The sequence below is a fragment of the Heterodontus francisci genome, chromosome 16 (genome assembly GCF_036365525.1).
Source record: "Heterodontus francisci isolate sHetFra1 chromosome 16, sHetFra1.hap1, whole genome shotgun sequence".
NCBI lineage: Eukaryota > Metazoa > Chordata > Chondrichthyes > Heterodontiformes > Heterodontidae > Heterodontus > Heterodontus francisci.
The window spans coordinates 86,113,292-86,135,242 of record NC_090386.1 but is presented as its reverse complement, the minus strand read 5'-3'; the positions used below and the strand labels follow the sequence as shown (position 1 = coordinate 86,135,242).

Here is a 21,951-nt window from a genome sequence, read left to right as displayed (position 1 = left end):
TTTTAATTGCTTCTGCAGATTCTGGGTGCTTGAAACAGCAGGATAAGCTGTTATCTTGAGACAGCTGGATACATTGTTTTTTGATGTTCTGTAGCTGATAGAATTCACTGTCTGAGCAGTCTCGACATTTAGCTTTGGGTCCAGTGCACCACTCCAAGCTAGGGCTTTTGGTCAGGTAATCAGCTGGAGATGGACTATTGCCATTTATTTAAACAACATCCCGTTTTTTAAAGTAAGTCTTTGTACAAGCTGGGAATTTCATTGGTAATACTGGCCTGACAAATCCTCGATTTTGAAATTCTCATCCTTGTTGCCAAATCCCTCCATAGTCTCAACCCTGCATATCTCTGTAAACTCCTCCAGCCCTACAAGCCTCCGAGATCTCTGCACTCCTCCAATTCTGGCGTCTTGCATATCCCTGCTTTTAATCACTCCACCATTGACAGCCATGCCTTCAGCTGGAATTCCCTCCTGAAACCTCTCCGCTTCTCCACCTCTCTCTGCTCCTTTAGGCCGCTCCTTAAAACTGTCTCTTTTTGACCAAGTTTTTGGTCACCTGCCCTAATATTTTCTCTCGTGTCTCAGTGTCAAATTTTGTTTGATAATGCTCCTGTGCAGTACCTTGAGACATTTTTACTATGTAAAAGGACTAAATAAATGCAAGGTGTTGTAATGTAAAACAAGGAGCTTTAGAGCATGGTGGGAGAGCCTGAAAGCACGTCCTACAACTAAAGGGTCTAGTGTTATTAATTCACTTTAGGACCATAGAACCATCGAAAAATTACAGCACAGACGGAGACCATTCAGCCCTTCGTGTCTATGCCTGCCGAGAATAAAAAAAAAATAGAAACTAGCTGCCCAATCTAATCCCACCTTCCAGCACCTGGTCGATAGCCTTGCAGGTTACAGCACTTCAGGTGCAGGTCCAGGTACCTTTTAAAAGAATTGAGGGTTTCTGCCTCCACCACCTTTCCTGGCAGTGAATGCCAGACACCCACCAGCCTCTGGGTGAAAAAGTTTTTCCTCATGTCCCCTCTAATCCTTCTACCAATCACCTTAAATCTGTGCCCCCTTGTAATTGACCTCTCCGCTAGGGGAAACAGGTCCTTCCTGTCTACTCTATCTAGGCCCCTCATAATTTTGTACACCTCAATTAAGTCACCCCCTCAGCCTACTCAATTCTAAGGAAAACAACCCTAGCCTAGCCAATCTTTCCTCATAGCTGCAACTTTTGAGCCCTGGCAACATTCTTGTAAATCTCCTCTGTACTGTCTCCAGAGCAATTATGTCCTTTCTGTAATGTAGTGACCAGAACTGTATGCAATACTCCAACTGTGACCTAACCAGCTTTTTATACAGTTCCCGCATTACATCCCTGCTTTTGAATTCTATATCTCGGCCAATAAAGGAAAACATTCCATATGCCTTCTTCACCACTCTATCTACCTGTCCTGCCACCTTCAGGGACCTGTGGACATATACTCCAAGGTCTCTCACTTCTTGTACCCCTCTCAATATCTTCCCATTTATTATGTATTCCCTCGCTTTATTTGCCCTCCCCAAATGCATTACCTCACACTTATGTGGATTGAATTCCATTTGTCACTTTTCCGCCCGCTCAGTCAAACCATTGATATCATTCTGGAGTCTACAGCTCTTCACTATCAACTACATGACCAATTTTTGTGTCATCAGCAAATTTCCCAATCATGCCTCCCATACTTAAGCCCAAATCATTAATATAGAACACAAACAGCAAGGAACCCAACACCAATCCCTGTGGAACGCCACTGGAAACAGCTTTCCATTCACAAAAACATCCGTCAACTACTACCTTTTGTTTCCTGTCCCTGAGCCAATTCTGGATCTAACCTGCCACATTGCCCTGTATCCCATGGACTTTCATTTTACTGACCAGTCTGCTATGTGGGACCTTGTCAAATGACTTACTAAAATTCATGTAGATCACATCCACTGCACTACCCTCATCAATCCTTCTTGTTACTTCCTCAAAAAACTTGATTAAGTTAGTAAGACATGACCTTCCCTTAACAAATTCATGCTGACTATCCCTGTTTAATCCGTGCCTTTTGTCCCTCAGAATAGATTCTAACAATTTACCTACCACTCAGGTCAGACTGACTGGCCTATAATTATTTGGCCTATCCCTCGCATCCTTTTTAAACAATGGTACAACATTCGCAGACCTCTTCTGTATCTAGTGAGGATTTGAAGATGATCCTCAGCGCATCCGCTATTTCCTCCCTGGCTTCCTTTAACAACCTGGGATGCAATCCATCTGGCTCTGGCGATTTATCTACTTTCAAGGATGTCAGACCCTCCAGTGCTTCCTCTCTCATTATGCTAATCGTATCTAATATTTCACACCTCTTCTTTTACTACAATGTCTACACCAACCCTCTCCTTTGTGAAGACAGAGACAAAAAACTCATTAAGAACCCTGCCCACATCTTCTGCATCCACGCATAAGTTCCCTTGTACGTCCCTGATAGGCCCTTCCCTTTCCGTAGTTATCCTCTTGCTCTTAATGTACTGATAAAACATCTTCTGGTTTTCCTTGATTTTACTAGCCAAGAATTTTTCATGTCCTCGCTTAGCTTTTCTAATTTCCTTTTTTACTTCACCCCTGCACTTTCTATACTTCTCTAGGCTTTCTAAAGTATTAAGGTTTTTGTGATCGTCATAAGCTTTCTTTTTCTGCTTTAACTTACCCTGTAAGCTTCGAGCTAATCAGGGGGCTCTAGATTTGGCAGTATCACCCTTTATCTTAGCGGGGACATGCCTACACTGTGCCTGTAGTATCTTGCTTTTGAATGCCTCCCACTGGTTTGCCACTGATTTTCCCTCAAGTAGCTGTATCCAGTCCACTCTCACCAGGTCCTCTCTCAGTTTCTTAAAATTCACCTTCCCCCGATTTAGAACTTTTACTCTTGTTTTATCTTTGTCCTTTTCCATGATTATGCTAAAACTTACTGTATTATGGTCACTATCTCCAAAATGGTCACCCACTGTTACTTCCTCCACTTGCCCACCTTCATTACTGAAGACTAAATTTAGGATTACGCCCCCTCTTGTTGGGCTTGTTACGTGCTGACTAAAAAGTTCTCTTGAATGCAGTTCAAGAATTTTGTCCCCTCTGTGCCATTCAGACTGTTTGCATCCCAGTTGATATTGGGATATTTGAAATCCCCGACTATTATCGCCCGATAGTTTTTGCACTCAGACATTTGCCTACATATTTGTTCTTCTACCTCCCTGTCACTATTTGGGGGTCTATAGTACACCCCTAGTTGTGTGGCTGCCCTTTTTTATATTTCTGAGCTCCACTCATATGGCCATCATCCCTCCTCAAGGCTGTTATTGATTCCTTAATGAATAATGCTACACCCCCTCCTTTTTTATCTCCCTCTCTATCCCGCCCGAAAACTCTATATCCAGGATGTTGAGCTGCCATTCTTGCCCCTCTCTGAGCCATGTTTCCGTTATAGCAATGATATTGTGATGCCTTGTGTCTTTCAGTGCCCTCAGCTCATCGACTTTATTTACTCCTTGCATTTAAATAAATACCCTCTAGCACTGCCAAATTCCTGTGCTGCACACCAGGTAAAATTTTGAACAAACACCATGTCCAACATAATCACTTTGATTTCTAATAAACATTTTCCATTTGAAGAAATATTCTAAATTATTCCAAATGTCACTGGATTTGTGACTTATGTACGTGTTGCAATACTGTGTGCAATGTTCCCTACTGATACTATTAATAAAATAATTTGACCTGCATACAATAAAGAAAAATAAAGCTCCATATTCCAAAATTTATGCCTCCATCCAGTAAAAATCAAATCCATGTACACTAAAAATCTGATCCCTATATACCAAAAATCAGACAACCCCTGATACCACCAAACCACCAGCCATTAAATATAAGATACCCTGTGCACTAAATCTCAGAGCCCACCATATGCTAAAAACCTAGACCTCCATACTTTATGAATCAAAACCCTGTACACTAAAATTCAGACCCTAGTACACTAAAATTGTTCAGCTGATGCTTCTCTTCTGGCTTGATCTACTCTTTCCAGCATTATCTTCAGTTGCCAAATTTGATCTGCTCCGCTAGATGCCACTTTCTCTGTGACCTTCTTTGCTCCCTGTTCGTTGAAGTTGCTATTTCTTCTCCAGTTCGTTGTCACATTTGAACTTCCTGGGTCTTCCCCCACACCAACACCCCCGCCCACTGCCATCCCACGACATATACTTGAGCTCATCCAAAACTCTGCTGCCCATATCTTAACTCGCACCAAGTTCGGTTCCCCCATCACCCCTGTGCTGACTGACCTACATTGGCTCCCAGTCTGGCAATGTCTCAGTTTGAAAATTCTCATACATGTTTTCAAATCCCTCCATGGCCTCATGCTCCCCTCCCGCTCCCTATCTCTGTAACCTCTTCCAGCCCTAGAAGCATTCGAGATCTCTGCATTCATCTAATTCTAGCATCTTGCTCATCTCCGATTTTTATTGCACCAGTGTTGGCAGCCGTGCCTTCAGCTGTCTAGGCCCAAAGTTCTGGAATTCCCTCCTTAAACCTTTCCGCCTCTCTCTCTTCCTATAAGGTGCTCCTGAAAACTACCTCTTTGACCAGTCTTTTAGTCACTGTTCCTGATACCTCCTTTTGTGACTTAGTGTCATATTTTGTTTCATTACTCCCCTATAAAGTGCCTTGGGAAGTTTTACTATGTTAAAGGCAATGTATAAATACAAGTTGTTGTTAAAGGTGCTATATAACTGCAAGTTATTGTTGTGTTGTCAACCAAAGAGGGAGGGATTATATCGTGCCTGCGAGTGGAACATTTTCCACTCTTTGAGACAACTGTTGGGCTCAACCAGTCCCACATCAGGCATTGCACAGGAACCAGTACTTTAGTGTGTCATGTCTCTCAAGGAAGAGGCAGGGTCTGGTAGGTATTTCCTGTTGTTCTTCTACCCCCCCCTCCCACTTGAAAATGATGTACAGTGTGGGTCCCAAACTGCCTGGCTTGCTTTCCCTTTGCAGCAGATTCCTAGTGTAGCCACTGACTGAAAAAAATTCTAAAAGTGCCATAAACAATCTTTCATATCAGGCGGTAAAAGTGAATGCAAAAGCAAAATTGTAGCACACTTTCAGGTTCAGCTGCGGGAGGGAGGGGAAAATGGGCAGGAGATTGCGATTTACCAACTGAATATATAATGTGGGCCTGTCTTCACTGTGGTCTCTCAACTTGTGAGTTCAAAGCCGCAAAGTACTAAGGAGTTTCATGACATTTACTTGCATTCTGCATCCTCAACCACTTATGAGACAGGCAAAGAATCAGTAGCACAGCTGATGCAAGAGGGCGTGAAACATTGCATCCCAACACTGTTCAGTTCTGCCATTCCTTCAATGGTGGCTTTGTCTGCAAAGAATTAGCACAGATTCCTTCTTTAAATTTCCTTTTCTTCTTTAATTCGCTTATTGTTATGAGACAAAGGGCCTGTTGTCCAGTTTAAAATGTTAGGAAAATGGGAGGAAAAAGTTGGTGATGTGTTTTGATATGAGAAGAGAGACTGTTTGCGTCAGCTTTTATCATCGAGCACTAATCGTAGCATTAGTACACAATTTGAAAAAGTCCTTTGGTTTGAGTTTTGAACATTTTATTTTGCTGTACTCTATTTAGCGTGGATGTGGCATAAGCATGTGCACCAGCCAGCGGATAGTGAGAATATTGACCTCTTTCCCCTTCAATATTCTTCCCTTTCTCGTTAAAGTGCTGACTCAATATCAGAGTGCAAGCTCATAACCACTCGTGGTTCTCTCTGAAATGCTCTAAAAGAGTGAGTGTTAGAGGCAATTTGACAATGTCTGAGTCAAGTCCGAACTTTTCCTCAGCCAATGTCTGTGGGTATGTATCTTCCAGCACAGATTATTGTAACCAGGTAGATATTGCATGACATTCTCCTCTAGTCAGGGTACTGACGCCACTCCAGCTAAGACTTTTTTTTTTGTGATGTTAGTTAAGGAACAAATATTGGCCTGTACACCAGGGAGAACTCATCTACTGTTCTTCAAAATGGTGCCATGGGACCTCTCTCGTACGGTTGATGGGGCAGACGGGTCCTCAGTGGTTTAACTTTTCATCTGTAAGTGGAAATGTAGATGAAAATGGGCTTTGGACCAATGTTCCCTCTAAACTGCGCAGCAACCCAAAAGCCCCCGCGCACAAGTTGGCCCCTTTAAATTACCACACATGTGCGACTGCAGGAGAAAATGTAAAGGGCCCACACACTTAAACAAATGGCCCGCGTGCTCCAGAAAGAAATTAGAGGGAATGTTGGTTTAGATCCCAAAATCTAATTTTTGCATTAAGAAATTATCACGTCATTAGAAGTTAAAGCTTGCTTTGTGTCAATCCCTAACATCACCTTTGTCTTTCCCACAGAATGTAATCAGTAGAGCTTGTGCGTAGTAAATGCCCTCTTACCTAGTTCCTTTAAAACAGGAGTAGTGACAAAAGCAGACTAAAACAAGGGAGAGTAAATAAAATGTGGGAATAAAGGAGTGGAAATTCTGAGCACCAAATAACTTGGAGTGGATGGCTTATTTCTAAAAAATAGTGTTGTAAACTCTCAGTTCATTCACAAAGCAGCACTGCCACTGTCCTTTGGGAGGTGGGTGGGAGTGAGGGGTCAGAAGGTGCCAGTATGAATTGGGGTGCAAAGAGAGTGTCCACCAGAACGGAGAAGAGACTGTGTACCATCTACAAGATGCACTGCAGCAATTCGCCAAACCTCCTTCAACAGCACCTTCCAAATCTGCAACCTCTACCACCTAGAAGGACAAGATGCATGGGAGCACCACCACCTGCAAGTTCCTCTTGAAGTCGTGCATCATCCTAACTTGGGTCTGTATTGCAGTTCCTTCAATGTCGCTGGGTCAAAAACCTGCAACTCCCTTCCTAACAGCACTGTAGATGTACCTACAGCAAATGGACTGCAGCGGTTCAAGATGGCGGCTCACCACCACCACCTTCTCAAGGGAAATTTAGGGATGGGCAACCAATGCTGGTCTTGCCAGCAACGCTCACATCACATGAAAGAATAAAATAATGTTCCGATAAGCATGAAGAATGCCTGTGAACTGATAGGAGGTGGAGAAGAGTGCTTTTGAATCACTGGAACAATTGTAGAAATTTAAGGCCATTTAACAATCAGATTTAGCAACAGCCTGCAATTTCCCTTCAGAAAGTAGTGTTGGTGGGGGAATAGGGGAAGGAGTTGGAAATCCCTGCATGTTTTGCCCTGCTCACGTGGTGGAATGTTGTGAAGCAGTTATGATAAGCCTGTGGAATGCTGTACTTAAAATGCATCTGCCATACTTATAAATGTAGGTCTTTTTTTTGAGGCTCTGGCAGACTTTTGAAGATTTCTTGGAGGTTGGTGTCATGCTCGTGACTAGATTAGTCGTTTGGATGTGTTACAACATGAATGGCTCCTTTATTGAATGACTATTGGTGAATGTTGGCTGTTGTTAGGCCACTTAAGTGTCACTGTGTCAATGGGCAAGATTAAAATGGCACTGCCAAAATCACATCAGTGTGTTGGGAGAGTTGATGCATCGTATGATTAAGACTGATCTGTGTCTTCAGTAACACTGCTTTAAGTGCATTGTTGAGGGAGGGCTTTGTGTATTTGAACCAGGAATTTAAAGGATTTATTGATAAGCTGTTAATCCTCGACAATTTCAGGAATTTCCTGTTTTTTAAATGGGTTCTGACCAGCCAGTTTGAACCTGATCCATAGGGAAGCATCTGATCTCTTACAATCTTACAGCACAGAAGGAGGCCATTCATCCCATCCTCTAGGGCATCTCTTTGAAAGAGCTATCCAATTAGTCCCACTGCCCTGTTCTTTCCCCATAGTCCTACAAATTTTTTTTTCCTTTTCAAGTATTTATCCAATTTCCCAAAGTCTTAATATTCGTTTGGGTTCTCGTTGCTTAAAGAAATGGCAGGATGGTAAAGACGGAAATGTTTACTCTCATTTCGTACCACCCTTGGTCACCTCCCAATACATGTTCTCTGCATGTAATTGTGAGGTAATGATGATAAAAATTGTCTGGAGAGAATGATGTATTTAATCCATTCAGAAATTCTTACTATGCGTTTCTTGGGGGAAGCGAAAGTAGGGGCAGTATTGTTTTCTGAGTGATATTTTAACGTATTCTTGGTCATAGTATGATGTAGAATATGTCACAAACCAACAAGGTAATTAGGGATGAGAAAAGCCATTTGGCACATTGTAGTTTATCTGGTTGGAGAAACTCGGGTGCTGTTCCTGTTACAGATCCCATAGATGACTCCTTTCACTACTCTCCCATGGGTGATCAATAAGGGTCAAGAGTTTTAGAATCATAGAATGGTTGCAGCAGAGAAAGACACCATTCGGCCCATCATGTCTATGCCGGCTGTCTGCAAGAGCAATTCGGCTGGTCCCACTCGCCAACCCCCGGCCTTTTTCCATAGCCCTGCAAATTATTTCTCTTCAGGTGCTTATCCAATTCCCTTTCGATAGTCACAATTAAATCTGCCTTCACTACACTCTCAGGCAGTACATTCCAGATCCTAAACACTCGCTGCGTAAAAAGAAGTTTTTCCTTGTGTCGTCGTTGCTTCTTTTACCAATCACCTATGTCCTCTGGTTCATGACCCTTCTACCAATGGGAACAGTTTCTCTTTATCTACAAGAAATGCTGGAACCACTCAGCAGGTCTGGCAGCATCTGTTCCACCTGCTGAGTGGTTCCAGCATTTCTTATTTTTATTTCAGATTTCCAGCATCTGCAGTATTTTGCTTTTATTCTCTCTATCGACTCTGTCTAGACCCCTCATGATTTTGAACATCTCTATCAAATCTCCTCTCACCCTTTTCTCTTCTAAAGAGAACAACCCCCAGCTTCTGCAATCAATCCAGCTGACTGAAGCCACTCATCCCTGGAACCATTCTCTTAAAATCTTTTCTGCACTCTCTCTAATGCCTTCACATCCTTTCTAAAATGTGGTGCCCAGAATTGGACGCAATACTCCAGTTAAGGTTCATCATAACTTGCTTGCTTTTGTACCCTATGCCTCTCTTCATAAAGCCCAGGATCCCGTAATCCTATTTAACCAATTTCTTAACCTTCCCTGCCACTTTCAATGATTTGTGCGCATATTCCCCCAAGTCTCTTTGTTCCTGCACCCCCTTTAGAATTGTACCTTTTACATTGCCTCTCCTTGTTCTTCCTACCAAATTGTATCTGTCATGCTAGGCCCACACCTGCCAAGAATGAGTCTTTTAAACTAGCCACAGAGAGTTTGAACTCAGAAAGCTGTTTGCTCCTGGACTGAGCAGATCTCTCCTGTCTGCTCCCATCTCTTTCTCACAAGCCTCTGAATCCACTGAAGACACATGAACCCCAAGAGAGAAAAGTCTCCTACAGCGAACAAGGTTTAAGATGACTACTGGGCCCCAACGAAAAGCAAGATCTACCCACAATCAAGGATTCTACAGTGAGCTCGAAGAACCATAACAAAAACTCCTTAGATATTGCCTCAAACTTTTCCACCTTATTTTTCTTCTCTTTTCTGTCTCTATTTGCATGTGTGTATTGCGTATGCAAGCTAGCGTGGGCGCGTTGTGTATTCGTAGGTGTTAACCGAATTAGAGTTTAAGTTCAAGTTTAACAAATTTCAGCTTTTCTTCTTTAAACCTAAGAAAACCTGTTTGTGCTGGTTTCGTTGCCTTATAATTGGAAAGCGGTGAACAAGGATTCACCAAGGGAGAGCTAAAAACACGGTGTGTTTAAAATTAAACCCTGTTACGGTAAAACCAGGTGAAGGCTGAGAGGGAACTCTAGACACCTTTCTCACCCGGTTGTAACAGTATCACATTACACTTCTAGTTGCACAACATCAGTCCTACATTTGCTTTTGCTAGTTTGAACTTGCAGCCTTGACCTACTGTACTAATTTAACTGAAAGTAGCTTTTTGGATTTAATGTTGCTGAACGACTTACTCATTCATATACTTTTATTAGGCATCTTCTCAGTCACTTCCTTTCAAAATTGAAGTGCTGAAGTTTTATGCTACATTACAGGTTGGCAGCTGTATAAATTGCGACATGTCCTTTCGGGAAGGAAATCTGCCATCCTTATCTGGTCTGGCCTACGTGTGACTCCAGACCCACAGCAATATGGTTGACTCTTAACTACCCTCTGAATTCAGTTGTCAAGGGCGGCGCAGTGGTTAGCACCGCAGCCTCACAGCTCCAGCAACCCGAGTTCAATTCTGGGTACTGCCTGTGTGGAGTTTGCAAGTTCTCCCTGCGTCTGCGTGGGTTTTTGCCGGGTGCTCCGGTTTCCTCCCACAGCCAAAGAATTGCAGGTTGATAGGTAAATTGGCCATTATACATTGCCCCTAGTATAGGTAGGTGGTAGGGGAATATAGGGACAGGTGGGGATGTGGTAGGAATATGGGCTTAGTGCAGGATTAGTGTAAATGGGTGGTTGATGGTCGGCACAGACTCGATGGGCCGAAGGGCCTGTTTCAGTGCAGTATAAATAAATAAAGGCCAATTAGGGATGGGCCACAAATGCTGTCTCTGCCAGAGACGCCCACATCCCATGAAACGAATAAAAAAAAAGATACGGGGTAGCTCATTGTAGGACAGGTGCAGCATACAAACAGGAAGAGAGTGGTGGATTTGGCTTTGTCTTTCTGCCTCTGTGTCTGTGTATCTGATATAATGTACCTACCCTAAGGGAATAGCACTTGAATCATTCCTCATATCCTCTTGATAAAGTAGCCACAGGGATCCCCTGTGGCCGTTTCCCTCAACAACAGGTATACCGTTTTGGATACTGTTGAGGGGGACGATTTACCAGGGGTAAGCAATGGGGTACAGGTCTCTGGCACAGAGTCTGTCCCTGTTGCTCAGAAGGGAAAGGGGAAGAGGAGCAGAGCATTAGTCATTGGGGACTCCATAGTTAGGGGAACAGATAGGAGGTTCTGTGGGAACGAGAGAGACTCACGGTTGGTGTGTTGCCTCCCAGGTGCCAGGGTTCGTGATGTCTCGGATCGTGTTTTTGGGATCCTTAAGGGGGAGGGGGAGCAGCCCCAAGTCGTGGTCCACATAGGCACCAACGACATAGGTATAAAGAGAGATGGGGATTTAAGGCAGAAATTCAGGGAGCTAGGGTGGAAGCTTAGAGCGAGAATAAACAGAGTTGTTATCTCTGGGTTGTTGCCCGTGCCACGTGATAGCGAAGCGAGGAATAGGGAGAGAGAGGAGTTGAACACGTGGCTGCAGGGATGGTGTAGGAGGGAGAGTTTTGGTATTCTGGATAATTGGGGCTCTTTCTGGGGTAGGTGGGACCTCTACAAACAGGATGGTCTTCACCTGAACCAGAGGGGTACCAATATCCTTGGGGGGGAGATTTGCTAGTGCTCTTCGGGGGGGTTTAAACTAATTCAGCAGGGGAATGGGAACCTAAATTGTAGTTCCAGTGTACAGGATGTTGAGAGTAGTGAGGTCAGGGATAAGGTTACAAGGACGCAAGAGGGCACTGGCAAGCAAGAACTTGGTTTAAAGTGTGTCTACTTCAACGCCAGGAGCATCCGGAATAAGGTGGGTGAGCTTGCAGCATGGGTTGGTACCTGGGATCTCGATGTAGTGGCCATTTCGGAGACATGGGTAGAGCAGGGGCAGGAATGGATGTTGCAGGTTCCGGGATTTAGATGTTTCAGTAAGAACAGAGAAGATGGTAAAAGAGGAGGGGGTGTGGCATTGTTAATCAAGGAGAGTATTACAGCGGCAGAAAGGACGTTTGAGGACTTGTCTACTGAGGTAGTATGGGCCGAGGTTAGAAACAGGAGAGGAGAGGTCACCCTGTTGGGAGTCTTCTATAGACCTCCGAATAGTTCCAGAGATGTAGAGGAAAGGATAGCGAAGATGATTCTCGACAGGGGCGAGAGTAACAGGGTAGTTGTTATGGGGGACTTTAACTTTCCAAATATCGACTGGAAATACTATAGTTCGAGTACTTTAGATGGGTCAGTTTTTGTCCAGTGTGTGCAGGAGGGTTTTCTGACACAGTATGTAGACAGGCCAACCAGGGGCGATGCCACATTGGATTTGGTACTGGGTAATAAACCCGGCCAGGTGTTAGATTTAGATGTAGGTGAGCACTTTGGTGATAGTGATCACAATTCGGTTAGGTTTACCTTAGCGATGGGCAGGGACAGGTATATGCCGCAGGGCAAGAATTATAGCTGGGGGAAAGGAAATTATGATGCAATTAGGCAAGATTTAGGATGCGTAGGATGGAGAAGGAAACTGCAGGGGATGGCACAATCGAAATGTGGAGCTTATTCAAGGAGCAGCTACTGCGTGTCCTTGATAAGTATGTACCTGTCAGGCAGGGAGGAAGTTGTCGAGCGAGGGAGCCGTGGTTTACTACAGAAGTTGAAGCGCTTGTCAAAAGGAAGAAGAAGGCTTATGTTAGGATGAGACGTGAAGGCTCAGTTAGGGTGCTTGAGAGTTACAGGCTAGCCAGGAAGGATCTAAAGGGAGAGCTAAGAAGAGCAAGGAGAGGACACGAGAAGTCATTGGCGGATAGGATCAAGGAAAACCCTAAGGCTTTCTATAGGTATATCAGGAATAAAAGAATGACTAGAGTTAGATTAGGGCCAATCAAGGATAGTAGTGGGAAGTTGTGTGTGGAATCAGAGGAGATAGGGGAAGCGTTAAATGAATATTTTTCGTCAGTATTTACAGTAGAGAAAGAAAATGTTGTCGAGGAGAATACTGAGATTCAGACTACTAGGCTAGATGGGATTGAGGTTCACAAGGAGGACGTGTTAGCAATTTTGGAAAGTGTGAAAATAGATAAGTCCCCTGGGCCAGATGGGATTTATCCTAGGATTCTCTGGGAAGCCAGGGAGGAGATTGCAGAGCCTTTGTCCTTGATCTTTATGTCGTCATTGTCGACAGGAATAGTGCCGGAAGACTGGAGGATAGCAAATGTTGTCCCCTTGTTCAAGAAGGGGAGTAGAGACAGCCCTGGTAATTATAGACCTGTGAGCCTTACTTCGGTTGTGGGTAAAATGTTGGAAAAGGTTATAAGAGACAGGATTTATAATCATCTTGAAAAGAATAAGTTCATTAGCGATAGTCAGCACGGTTTTGTGAAGGGTAGGTCGTGCCTCACAAACCTTATTGAGTTTTTCGAGAAGGTGACCAAACAGGTGGATGAGGGTAAAGCAGTGGATGTGGTGTATATGGATTTCAGTAAGGCGTTTGATAAGGTTCCCCACGGTAGGCTATTGCAGAAAATAGGGAAGTATGGGGTTGAAGGTGATTTAGAGCTTTGGATCAGAAATTGGCTAGCTGAAAGAAGACAGAGGGTGGTGGTTGATGGCAAATGTTCATCCTGGAGTTTAGTTACTAGTGTGTACCGCAAGGATCTGTTTTGGGGCCACTGCTGTTTGTCATTTTTATAAATGACCTGGAAGAGGGTGTAGAAGGGTGGGTTAGTAAATTTGCGGATGACACGAAGGTCGGCGGAGTTGTGGATAGTGCCGAAGGATGTTGTAGGTTACAGAGGGACGTTGATAGGCTGCAGAGCTGGGCTGAGAGATGGCAAATGGAGTTTAATGCGGAAAAGTGTGAGGTGATTCACTTTGGAAGGAGTCACAGGAATGCAGAGTACTGGGCTAATGGGAAGATTCTTGGTAATGTAGATGAACAGAGAGATCTTGGTGTCCAGGTACATAAATCCCTGAAAGTTGCTACCCAGGTTAATAGGGCTGTTAAGAAGGCATATGGTGTGTTAGCTTTTATTAGTAGGGGGATCGAGTTTAGGAGCCACGAGGTCATGCTGCAGCTGTACAAAACTCTGGTGAGACCGCACCTGGAGTATTGCGTGCAGTTCTGGTCACCGCATTCTAGGAAGGATGTGGAAGCTTTGGAAAGGGTGCAGAGGAGATTTACTAGGATGTTGCCTGGTATGGAGGGAAGGTCTTACGAGGAAAGGCTGAGGGACTTGAGGTTGTTTTCGTTGGAGAGAAGGAAGAGGAGAGGTGACTTAATAGAGACATATAAGATAATCAGAGGGTTAGATAGGGTGGATAGTGAGAGTCTTTTTCCTCGGATGGTGATGGCAAACACGAGGGGACATAGCTTTAAGTTGAGGGGTGATAGATATAGGACAGATGTCAGAGGTAGTTTCTTTACTTAGAGAGTAGTAGGGGCGTGGAACGCCCTGCCTGCAGCAGTAGTAGACTTGCCAACTTTAAGGACATTTAAGTGGTCATTGGATAGACATATGGATGAAAATGGAATAGTGTAGGTCAGATGGTTTCACAGGTCGGCGCAACATCGAGGGCCGAAGGGCCTGTACTGCGCTGTAATGTTCTAATTCTAATTGGTAAGAGATTACTTTTAAATTGCTGTGACTGGTCCACCCACACCACCCTTTCCCTCCCAAAGAAACTTAAAAATGAGTGCAAGAAACTGTAAATGGTAAAAGATAAGCCAACAGTGGCAGCTAGTTGTGCTTTATCGCAACACATTGCAGAGTGGTGAGATCTGAGGTGTGCCCCAAGTTGTTTTTCTGTGTGTAGTAATTGGATGTTCGAAGAGCCGGTGCGGACATGGTGGGTCAAATGACCACCTCCTGTGCGGTAAAAATTCTATATTCTCTTTGGCTGACAACAACAACTTGTTTTTAACATAGTAAAACATCCCAAGGCACTTCACAGGGATAATCAGACACAAATAGACACCGAGTCGAGGAAAGATGATGTCTGGACTAAAAGCTTAGTCAACGAGGTAGGTTTTAAGGAGCATCTTAAAGGAGGAGAGAGATGCAGAAGAAAATTGAATTAGCAAAGGAGACTAGGATACTAGGTTACCAACTCTCGAAGATTGCCCCAGAGATTCCAGGAATTAAAGGATACTGCAGTGAGCAACTCAGGAGAAAAATCATAGGGGCATTAATAAAAATTGCATGTTTTTGTATTTTCTTTGGACACTTCTGTTTATTAATTACAAAAAAAATTAGAGATGAGGAAAAAGGTGTTTGACTGGGTGGGTCGGTTGGTGGCTATATGATGAAATCTCCAGGAATATATCCAATTATAATTGGCAATCTTACACTCACCTCTCCCAGCACCTCCCAAAGTAAACCTCGACTGGCGCCAGATTATCTGTATAGCCTGAGCCCTGACCTGCTGAGACATAATAAGGGATCTCCAGATAGTGGGAGGAAACCATAGAGGAAATCCAGGCACTTCATGAAGAAAAGCTACACTCTTAATGATGACTGGGAGCTAGATTTCAGTTGGTTACATGTTTTAGCACTTTTGAAAGACACATACAGGCTCTTAAAACTGCCAGAAGCGCTTAGTCAACTAAAAGTCAGTTTCCAGTTATCACTGAGAATGCAGATTTTCTTCATGCGGAGGTGGGATTGGCTAAAGAGATTTCCCACACCAACTAATGAACTTTCCATGAAATTCTATACTTGACTGCAGTTGCTTACCTGTTTGACATCAGCTGACTCAGCACGGGTGGAGGACTGAAGCTGACACCCTTCTAATTAGCATGGTTGGGTTCCAAGTTTGTTTTATTTTTAAATAAAGGCCTACATTTTATAATATTGCCAGTTACAATTGGACATATTCTTGGAGGTTTCATCATATAGTCTCCAACTGACCCACCCAGTCAAACAGGTTTTCCCTCATCTCTAATATTTTTTATAATCCATCAGCAGAAGTGTTCAAAGAAAATGGAAAAAACATACAATTTTTTTAATAACCCTATGATTTTTCTCATCGATTGCTCACAGCACTTTTGTTTAATTCCTTGCATCTCCAGGGCAATCTTGGAAAGTCGACATCCATAGATTAGCGTCCTAGTAGGCCTCAGGCGGAGAGCACAGTGCCATCTATCTGAGAGGTGGGTGTTGGGAGGACTCAATCAAAAGTACTAAATATAGTTTAGATGTGACGAACAGGTATTGTTTGGGACAGTGCTGTATCTGTAAATATAAAAAAAAATAAAAAAAGAAATGCAATACTATACCAGTGTGCCTCCTGGCTTGCCGTAGTCATGCGACCTCTACCATGAGGCACTTCGACTGCAGGCAGCCATTAAATTCAATTTCATTAAAGACAGAGTACACACCAGACTGGGGTCCTGTGAGCTCGTAACAGAAATGATGTAAATAGCATGACAGGAAAGTTTACAGAATGTAGGTGTGGCTGTATTATATTACCAGCAGATCTCACATGGTGTTGTTCGGAGTGAATCAGAAGATAAGATGGTGTGATGTCTGAACTGTGACCAGAAGTTTAGAGGAAGTGCCTGTTAAATGCAAGAGTTTCAATGTATAATAGACCCATTGAACCTGTGCTGCATCTAGACAATGTCTGATGCTAAAACTTGCAACAAAATTGTGAGAAAAATGTTACATTTCCTATTTTGGCATGTCTCATTTTGATGATAACAACAACCAGCATTTATACAGTGCCTTTAATGTAGTAAGAACCCCCCCCCCCCCACTCCCCCCACCCCAAGGTGCTTCACTGGAGCGTTATCAGACAAAAATTGACACTGGCCTACAAAAGGAGATCTTAGATCAAATGGGTTAATATCTTGGTTAGAGAAGTAGGTTTTAAGGAGGGTTTTAAAGAAGGAGAAAGTTGTGGAGAGTTTATATGGGGGTGGGGAGGACACGGAATAGTGGAGAAAGGGTAAGGTGAGTTGAAATGGATTGCAAAGGTATGTATTATCTGATGCTGCTCAACAGAGGAAGACTGTTGCCTAAGGATATAAGTTTGAAAAGGAAAAGGCTGATGAATATGTGCATGTATTCAACCCCTGAGGCTTTTCTTTACTTGATTATTTTATGTTTGTCAATATGCAGCTCTTCCTTTGCAAGTCTTGTGCTTCTGGATTCTTTAAGGCTGTGTCAATGACGAGGCAGTGCAATAATTTAATACGCCTGTGCTCCAGTAAGCTGTGATACAGGGTTTGTACCTGTTGCTGTGTGCACTACAAGTTCTTAATCTCCACCGTGCTGTAATGAAAAATCACAGAGGCCACATGTTTCTCTGAAGGCATCAAAATCAAAAGGGTGAATGGCCCATGTGCCCCATGACAGCCAATTACAGAACTCAATTTGCAGGAGTCTGGCAATATGCGAGTTGCTGTTCTTCTCTCAGGGACAATCACATGTGCCAGGAAGCCAAAGAGAAGGATGGGAAAAAAACATTTTATTAAAATAACTCCTGTTATTTATTTTTATTTATTTAGAGATACAGCACTGAAACAGGCCCTTCGGCCCACTGAGTCTGTGCCGACCAACAATCACCCAATTATACTAATCCTACATTAATCCCATATTCTCTACCACATCCCCACCATTCTCCTATCACCTCCCTACACTAGGGGCAATTTTCAACAGCCAATTTACCTATCACCTGCAAGTCTTTTGGCGTGTGGGAGGAAACCGGAGCACCCGGCGAAAACCCACACAGACACAGGGAGAACTTGCAAACTCCACACAGGCAGTACCCAGAACTGAACCCGGGTCGCTGGAGCTGTGAGGCTGCGGTGCTAACCCCTGCGCCACTGTGCCGCCCATTAATATGTAGAGCTGCTGAAATATACAGAACAAAGTCCTTGATGTATATATCCTTAAATGCCATGTGATGTAAACAGTCATGCAACCCGAGGGTGAAAACAGCAAGGGATTTTCCTGTAGTTGATCAGTGTTATATTAGGCAGCAGATCACGTGGAGCACAATGCAATTTATTGCTATATCCGTTGGGTCAGATAGTGCTACAAATTCCAAAAGACCCATAATGTGTTTCTGTTTTTGCAGACACTTTTTTTAGATGATAGATTTCTATGTATTTTTATATATGAATTGCTTTTAATTGTAGGCTGGTTAATGTCAGAGGTGATGCATTCCCAGATGCCCTATGGTTTGAGTGCATGAGGTTGGATATGTGTGATTTAGGGATTGCCAAGCGATGATGGAGTGGTTAAGTTCCTGGACTAGCAACCAGAGGTTGTGGGATCTAATCTCACCATGGCAAATAGTGAAATTAAATTCAGGAAAGCTGGTAATTGGTGGGTTAGCACCAGAAAAATGGTCCTCTTGGATTGTGGTAAAAACCCAACTGGTTCACTATCCTTCAGAGAAGGGAATCAGCCACCCCTAACTGACCTCGTCTACATGAGACTCCAGTCCCACAGTATGGGCTGGATTTTGTTCACAGCCCGACGTCTGGTTTCGTGGTGGGGGAGTGGGGCTGGAGAATCGGAGCGGCAGCGGCCAACGCGGAGCCTGACACCGGGATTGCCAGGTCGGAGTTTCACGGTGGTGGCGAGGCTTCATGGTGGCACCTCCGCTGCTCTGCGACAGGATCCGACTTTAAATATTTAAAATACCTTTCTGCATAAATTTAAATGTAACTTGCCATGATTTTACCTTCTGTTCCCAATCTTGAGCTCATCATGTGGCACTCACGCGCCTTCACGTTCCCGTCCGTGAGAAGCTGGCGCCAGTGAGGTGCGGAAGGGATCAACTCTGCATGATGTGTATGGGCAAGGGGTCAACACTGCATTATGTCGAATTGTTTGCAGGGCTGGTAGTCTTTTAAAAATGGTGCCAGCACCTGCTCCTGCATCAGGTGATGCTGTGAATGGCGTCGCCAGTGCCGTCCCCGCCAGGTGATTGGGGGGGGGGGGTGGGCAGCTGTTGTCAATATGTTAAGTGGCCACCCGCCGCGTAATTGCAGCGGCACGGGTTATGTGCACGGCGGCCGCCCTTTTCTGCACCAATCACCACTCTCGGCAGTGGGACAACAAAATCCAGCCCTATGCGGTTGATTCTCAAGGCCCTCTGAGATATTTAGCATGTTGTTTCAGAAAGCAAGCATAAGAAGGCTTGCCACTGCTAGACAAGGGTAATAAATGTGGGTTTGCCAGCATTGCCCGCATCCCGAGAACAAATTTGTTGCAGGGCAGTAATGTTGGGTATGTTTCTAAGGAAGCATTTTCATTCTTGTACTGATCTCTTTAATACCTTGTGATTCCCTTCCAGTCCTGTATCGATAACTTTGAAGAGATGGTGAGGCTGCTTTTGGACCACGGGACCAACGTGGATGCAAAAGACAACGAGCTGTGGACTCCCTTACATGCGGCGGCCACGTGTCGACACACCAATCTCGTGAAAATCCTCATCGAGCGGTCAGTCCATTTTACCTCAACTCTGAAAGGGGGAAAATCCAAACCCCCAAGTCTCACTTAAACCCACATTTTAGCCTAGTGCTGCAATCTTATTCATTGTTTCTGAGCTGAAAGGTATCGAGTTAACATGAAGATACTCGATATAAACCCATCCGGTATAAAATTTATCTCATTATAAGCATAGACGGAAACACTCTAACGCATGTGTTTCTGTGACTAATAGTGTACCTTGGCTACAATACATACTGTTACCCCATCATTTTGGGTGGGACAGCCAGTTCCCATCATCGCTTTATTAATTATCAGTATACTTGTTCCAAAACATTGGACCTTGTTCCTAATCTTCATAAATAAATTATATTTGTCTATGGATTATTTTAGGCACTGATACGATTAACAGAATAAAGACAGCCATTGCATTGTATTAAGTGCTGCCCTATGTTCAAGACATTTAATACCGATGAAAGTACAACTTGTATGTTAGGTCTGATGAGGAAAACTGCAAATGCTGGAAACAAAACAAGAGGATACAGGCTAAAATAGGTAGGAAGAGAGATGGGGATTTAAGGCAGAAATTCAGGGAGCTAGGGTGGAAGCTTAGAGCGAGAACAACCAGAGTTGTTATCTCTGGGTTGTTGCCTGTGCCACGTGCTAGCGAAGAGAGGAATAGGGAGAGAGAGGAGTTGAACACGTGGCTGCAGGGATGGTGTAGGAGGGAGGGTTTTGGTTTCCTGGATAATTGGGGCTCTTTCTGGGGTAGGTGGGACCTCTACAAACAGGATGGTCTTCACCTGAACCAGAGGGGTACCAATATCCTGGGGGGGAGATTTGTTAGTGCTCTTCGGGGGGGTTTAAACTAAATCAGCAGGGGAATGGGAACCTAAATTGTAGTTCCAGTGTACAGGCTGTTGAGAGTAGTGAGGTAGGGGATAAGGTTACAGGGACGCAAGAGGGCACTGGCAAGCAAGAACTTGGTTTAAAGTGTGTCTACTTCAACGCCAGGAGCATCCGGAATAAGGTGGGTGAGCTTGCAGCATGGGTTGGTACCTGGGATCCTGATGTTGTGGCCATTTCGGAGACATGGGTAGAGCAGGGGCAGGAATGGATGTTGCAGGTTCCGGGATTTAGATGTTTCAGAAAGAACAGAGAAGAGGGTAAAAGAGGGGGGGGTGTGGCATTGTTAATCAAGGAAAGTATTACAGCGGCAGAAAGGACGTTTGAGGACTCGTCTACTGAGGTAGTATGGGCCGAGGTTAGAAACAGGAGAGGAGAGGTCACCCTGTTGGGAGTTTTCTATAGACCTCCGAATAGTTCCAGAGATGTAGAGGAAAGGATAGCGAAGATGATTCTCGACAGGAGCGAGAGTAACAGGGTAGTGGTTATGGGGGACTTTAACTTTCCAAATATTGACTGGAAATACTATAGTTCGAGTACTTTAGATGGGTCTGTTTTTGTCCAGTGTGTGCAGGAGGGTTTTCTGACACAGTATGTGGACAGGCCAACCAGGGGCGATGCCACATTGGATTTGGTACTGGGTAATGAACCCGGCCAGGTGTTCGATTTAGATGTAGGTGAGCACTTTGGCGATAGTGATCACAATTCGGTTAGGTTTACCTTAGCGATGGGCAGGGACAGGTATATACCGCAGGGCAAGAATTATAGCTGGGGGAAAGGAAATTATGACGCGATTAGGCAAGATTTAGGATGTGTAGGATGGGGAAGGAAACTGCAGGGGATGGGCACAAACGAAATGTGGAGCTTATTCAAGGAGCAGCTAATGCGTGTCCTTGATAAGTATGTACCTGTCAGGCAGGGAGGAAGTTGTCGAGCGAGGGAGCCGTGGTTTACTCAAGAAGTTGAAGCGCTTGTCAAGAGGAAGAGGGCGGCTTATGTTAGGATGAGACGTGAAGGCTCAGTTAGGGCGCTTGAGAGTTACAAGCTAGCCAGGAAGGATCTAAAGGGAGGGCTAAGAAGAGCAAGGAGAGGACACGAGAAGTCATTGGCGGATAGGATCAAAGAAAACCCTAAGGCTTTCTATAGGTATATCAGGAATAAACGAATGATAAGAGTTAGAACAGGGCCAATCAAGGATAGTAGTGGGAAGTTGTGTGCGGAATCAGAGGAGATAGGGGAAGCGTTAAATGAATATTTTTCGTCAGTATTTACAGTAGAGAAAGAAAATGTTGCCGAGGAGATTACTGAGATACAGCCTACTAGGCTAGATGGGATTGAGATTCACAAGGAGGAGGTGTTAGCAATTTTGGAAAGAGTGAAAATAGATAAGTCCCCTGGGCCAGATGGGATTTATCCTAGGATTCTCTGGGAAGCCAGGGAGGAGATTGCAGAGCCGTTGTTGTTGATCTTTAAGTCGTCATTGTCGACAGGAGTAGTGCCGGAGGACTGGAGGATAGCAAATGTTGTCCCCTTGTTCAAGAAGGGGAGTAGAGACAGCCCTGGTAATTATAGACCTGTGAGCCTTACTTCGGTTGTGGGTAAAATGTTGGAAAAGGTTATAAGAGACAGGATTTATAATCATCTTGAAAAGAATAAGTTCATTTGCGATAGTCAGCACGGTTTTGTGAAAGGTAGGTCGTGCCTCACAAACCTTATTG

The 21,951-nt window shown here is 44.1% G+C and overlaps 1 protein-coding gene across 3 annotated transcripts in view; it reads left to right on the top strand.

Annotated features, from left to right (window-relative positions):
• LOC137378284 (protein phosphatase 1 regulatory inhibitor subunit 16B-like) overlaps positions 1–21,951 on the top strand; it is a 149,001-nt gene that overhangs the window by 86,504 nt on the left and 40,546 nt on the right. For all 3 annotated transcript variants that reach the window (XM_068048525.1, XM_068048526.1, XM_068048527.1), the window contains exon 4: positions 19,194–19,339. In XM_068048525.1, the coding sequence (XP_067904626.1) occupies positions 19,194–19,339 (146 nt within the window). The remainder of the gene's footprint in view (positions 1–19,193; positions 19,340–21,951) is intronic.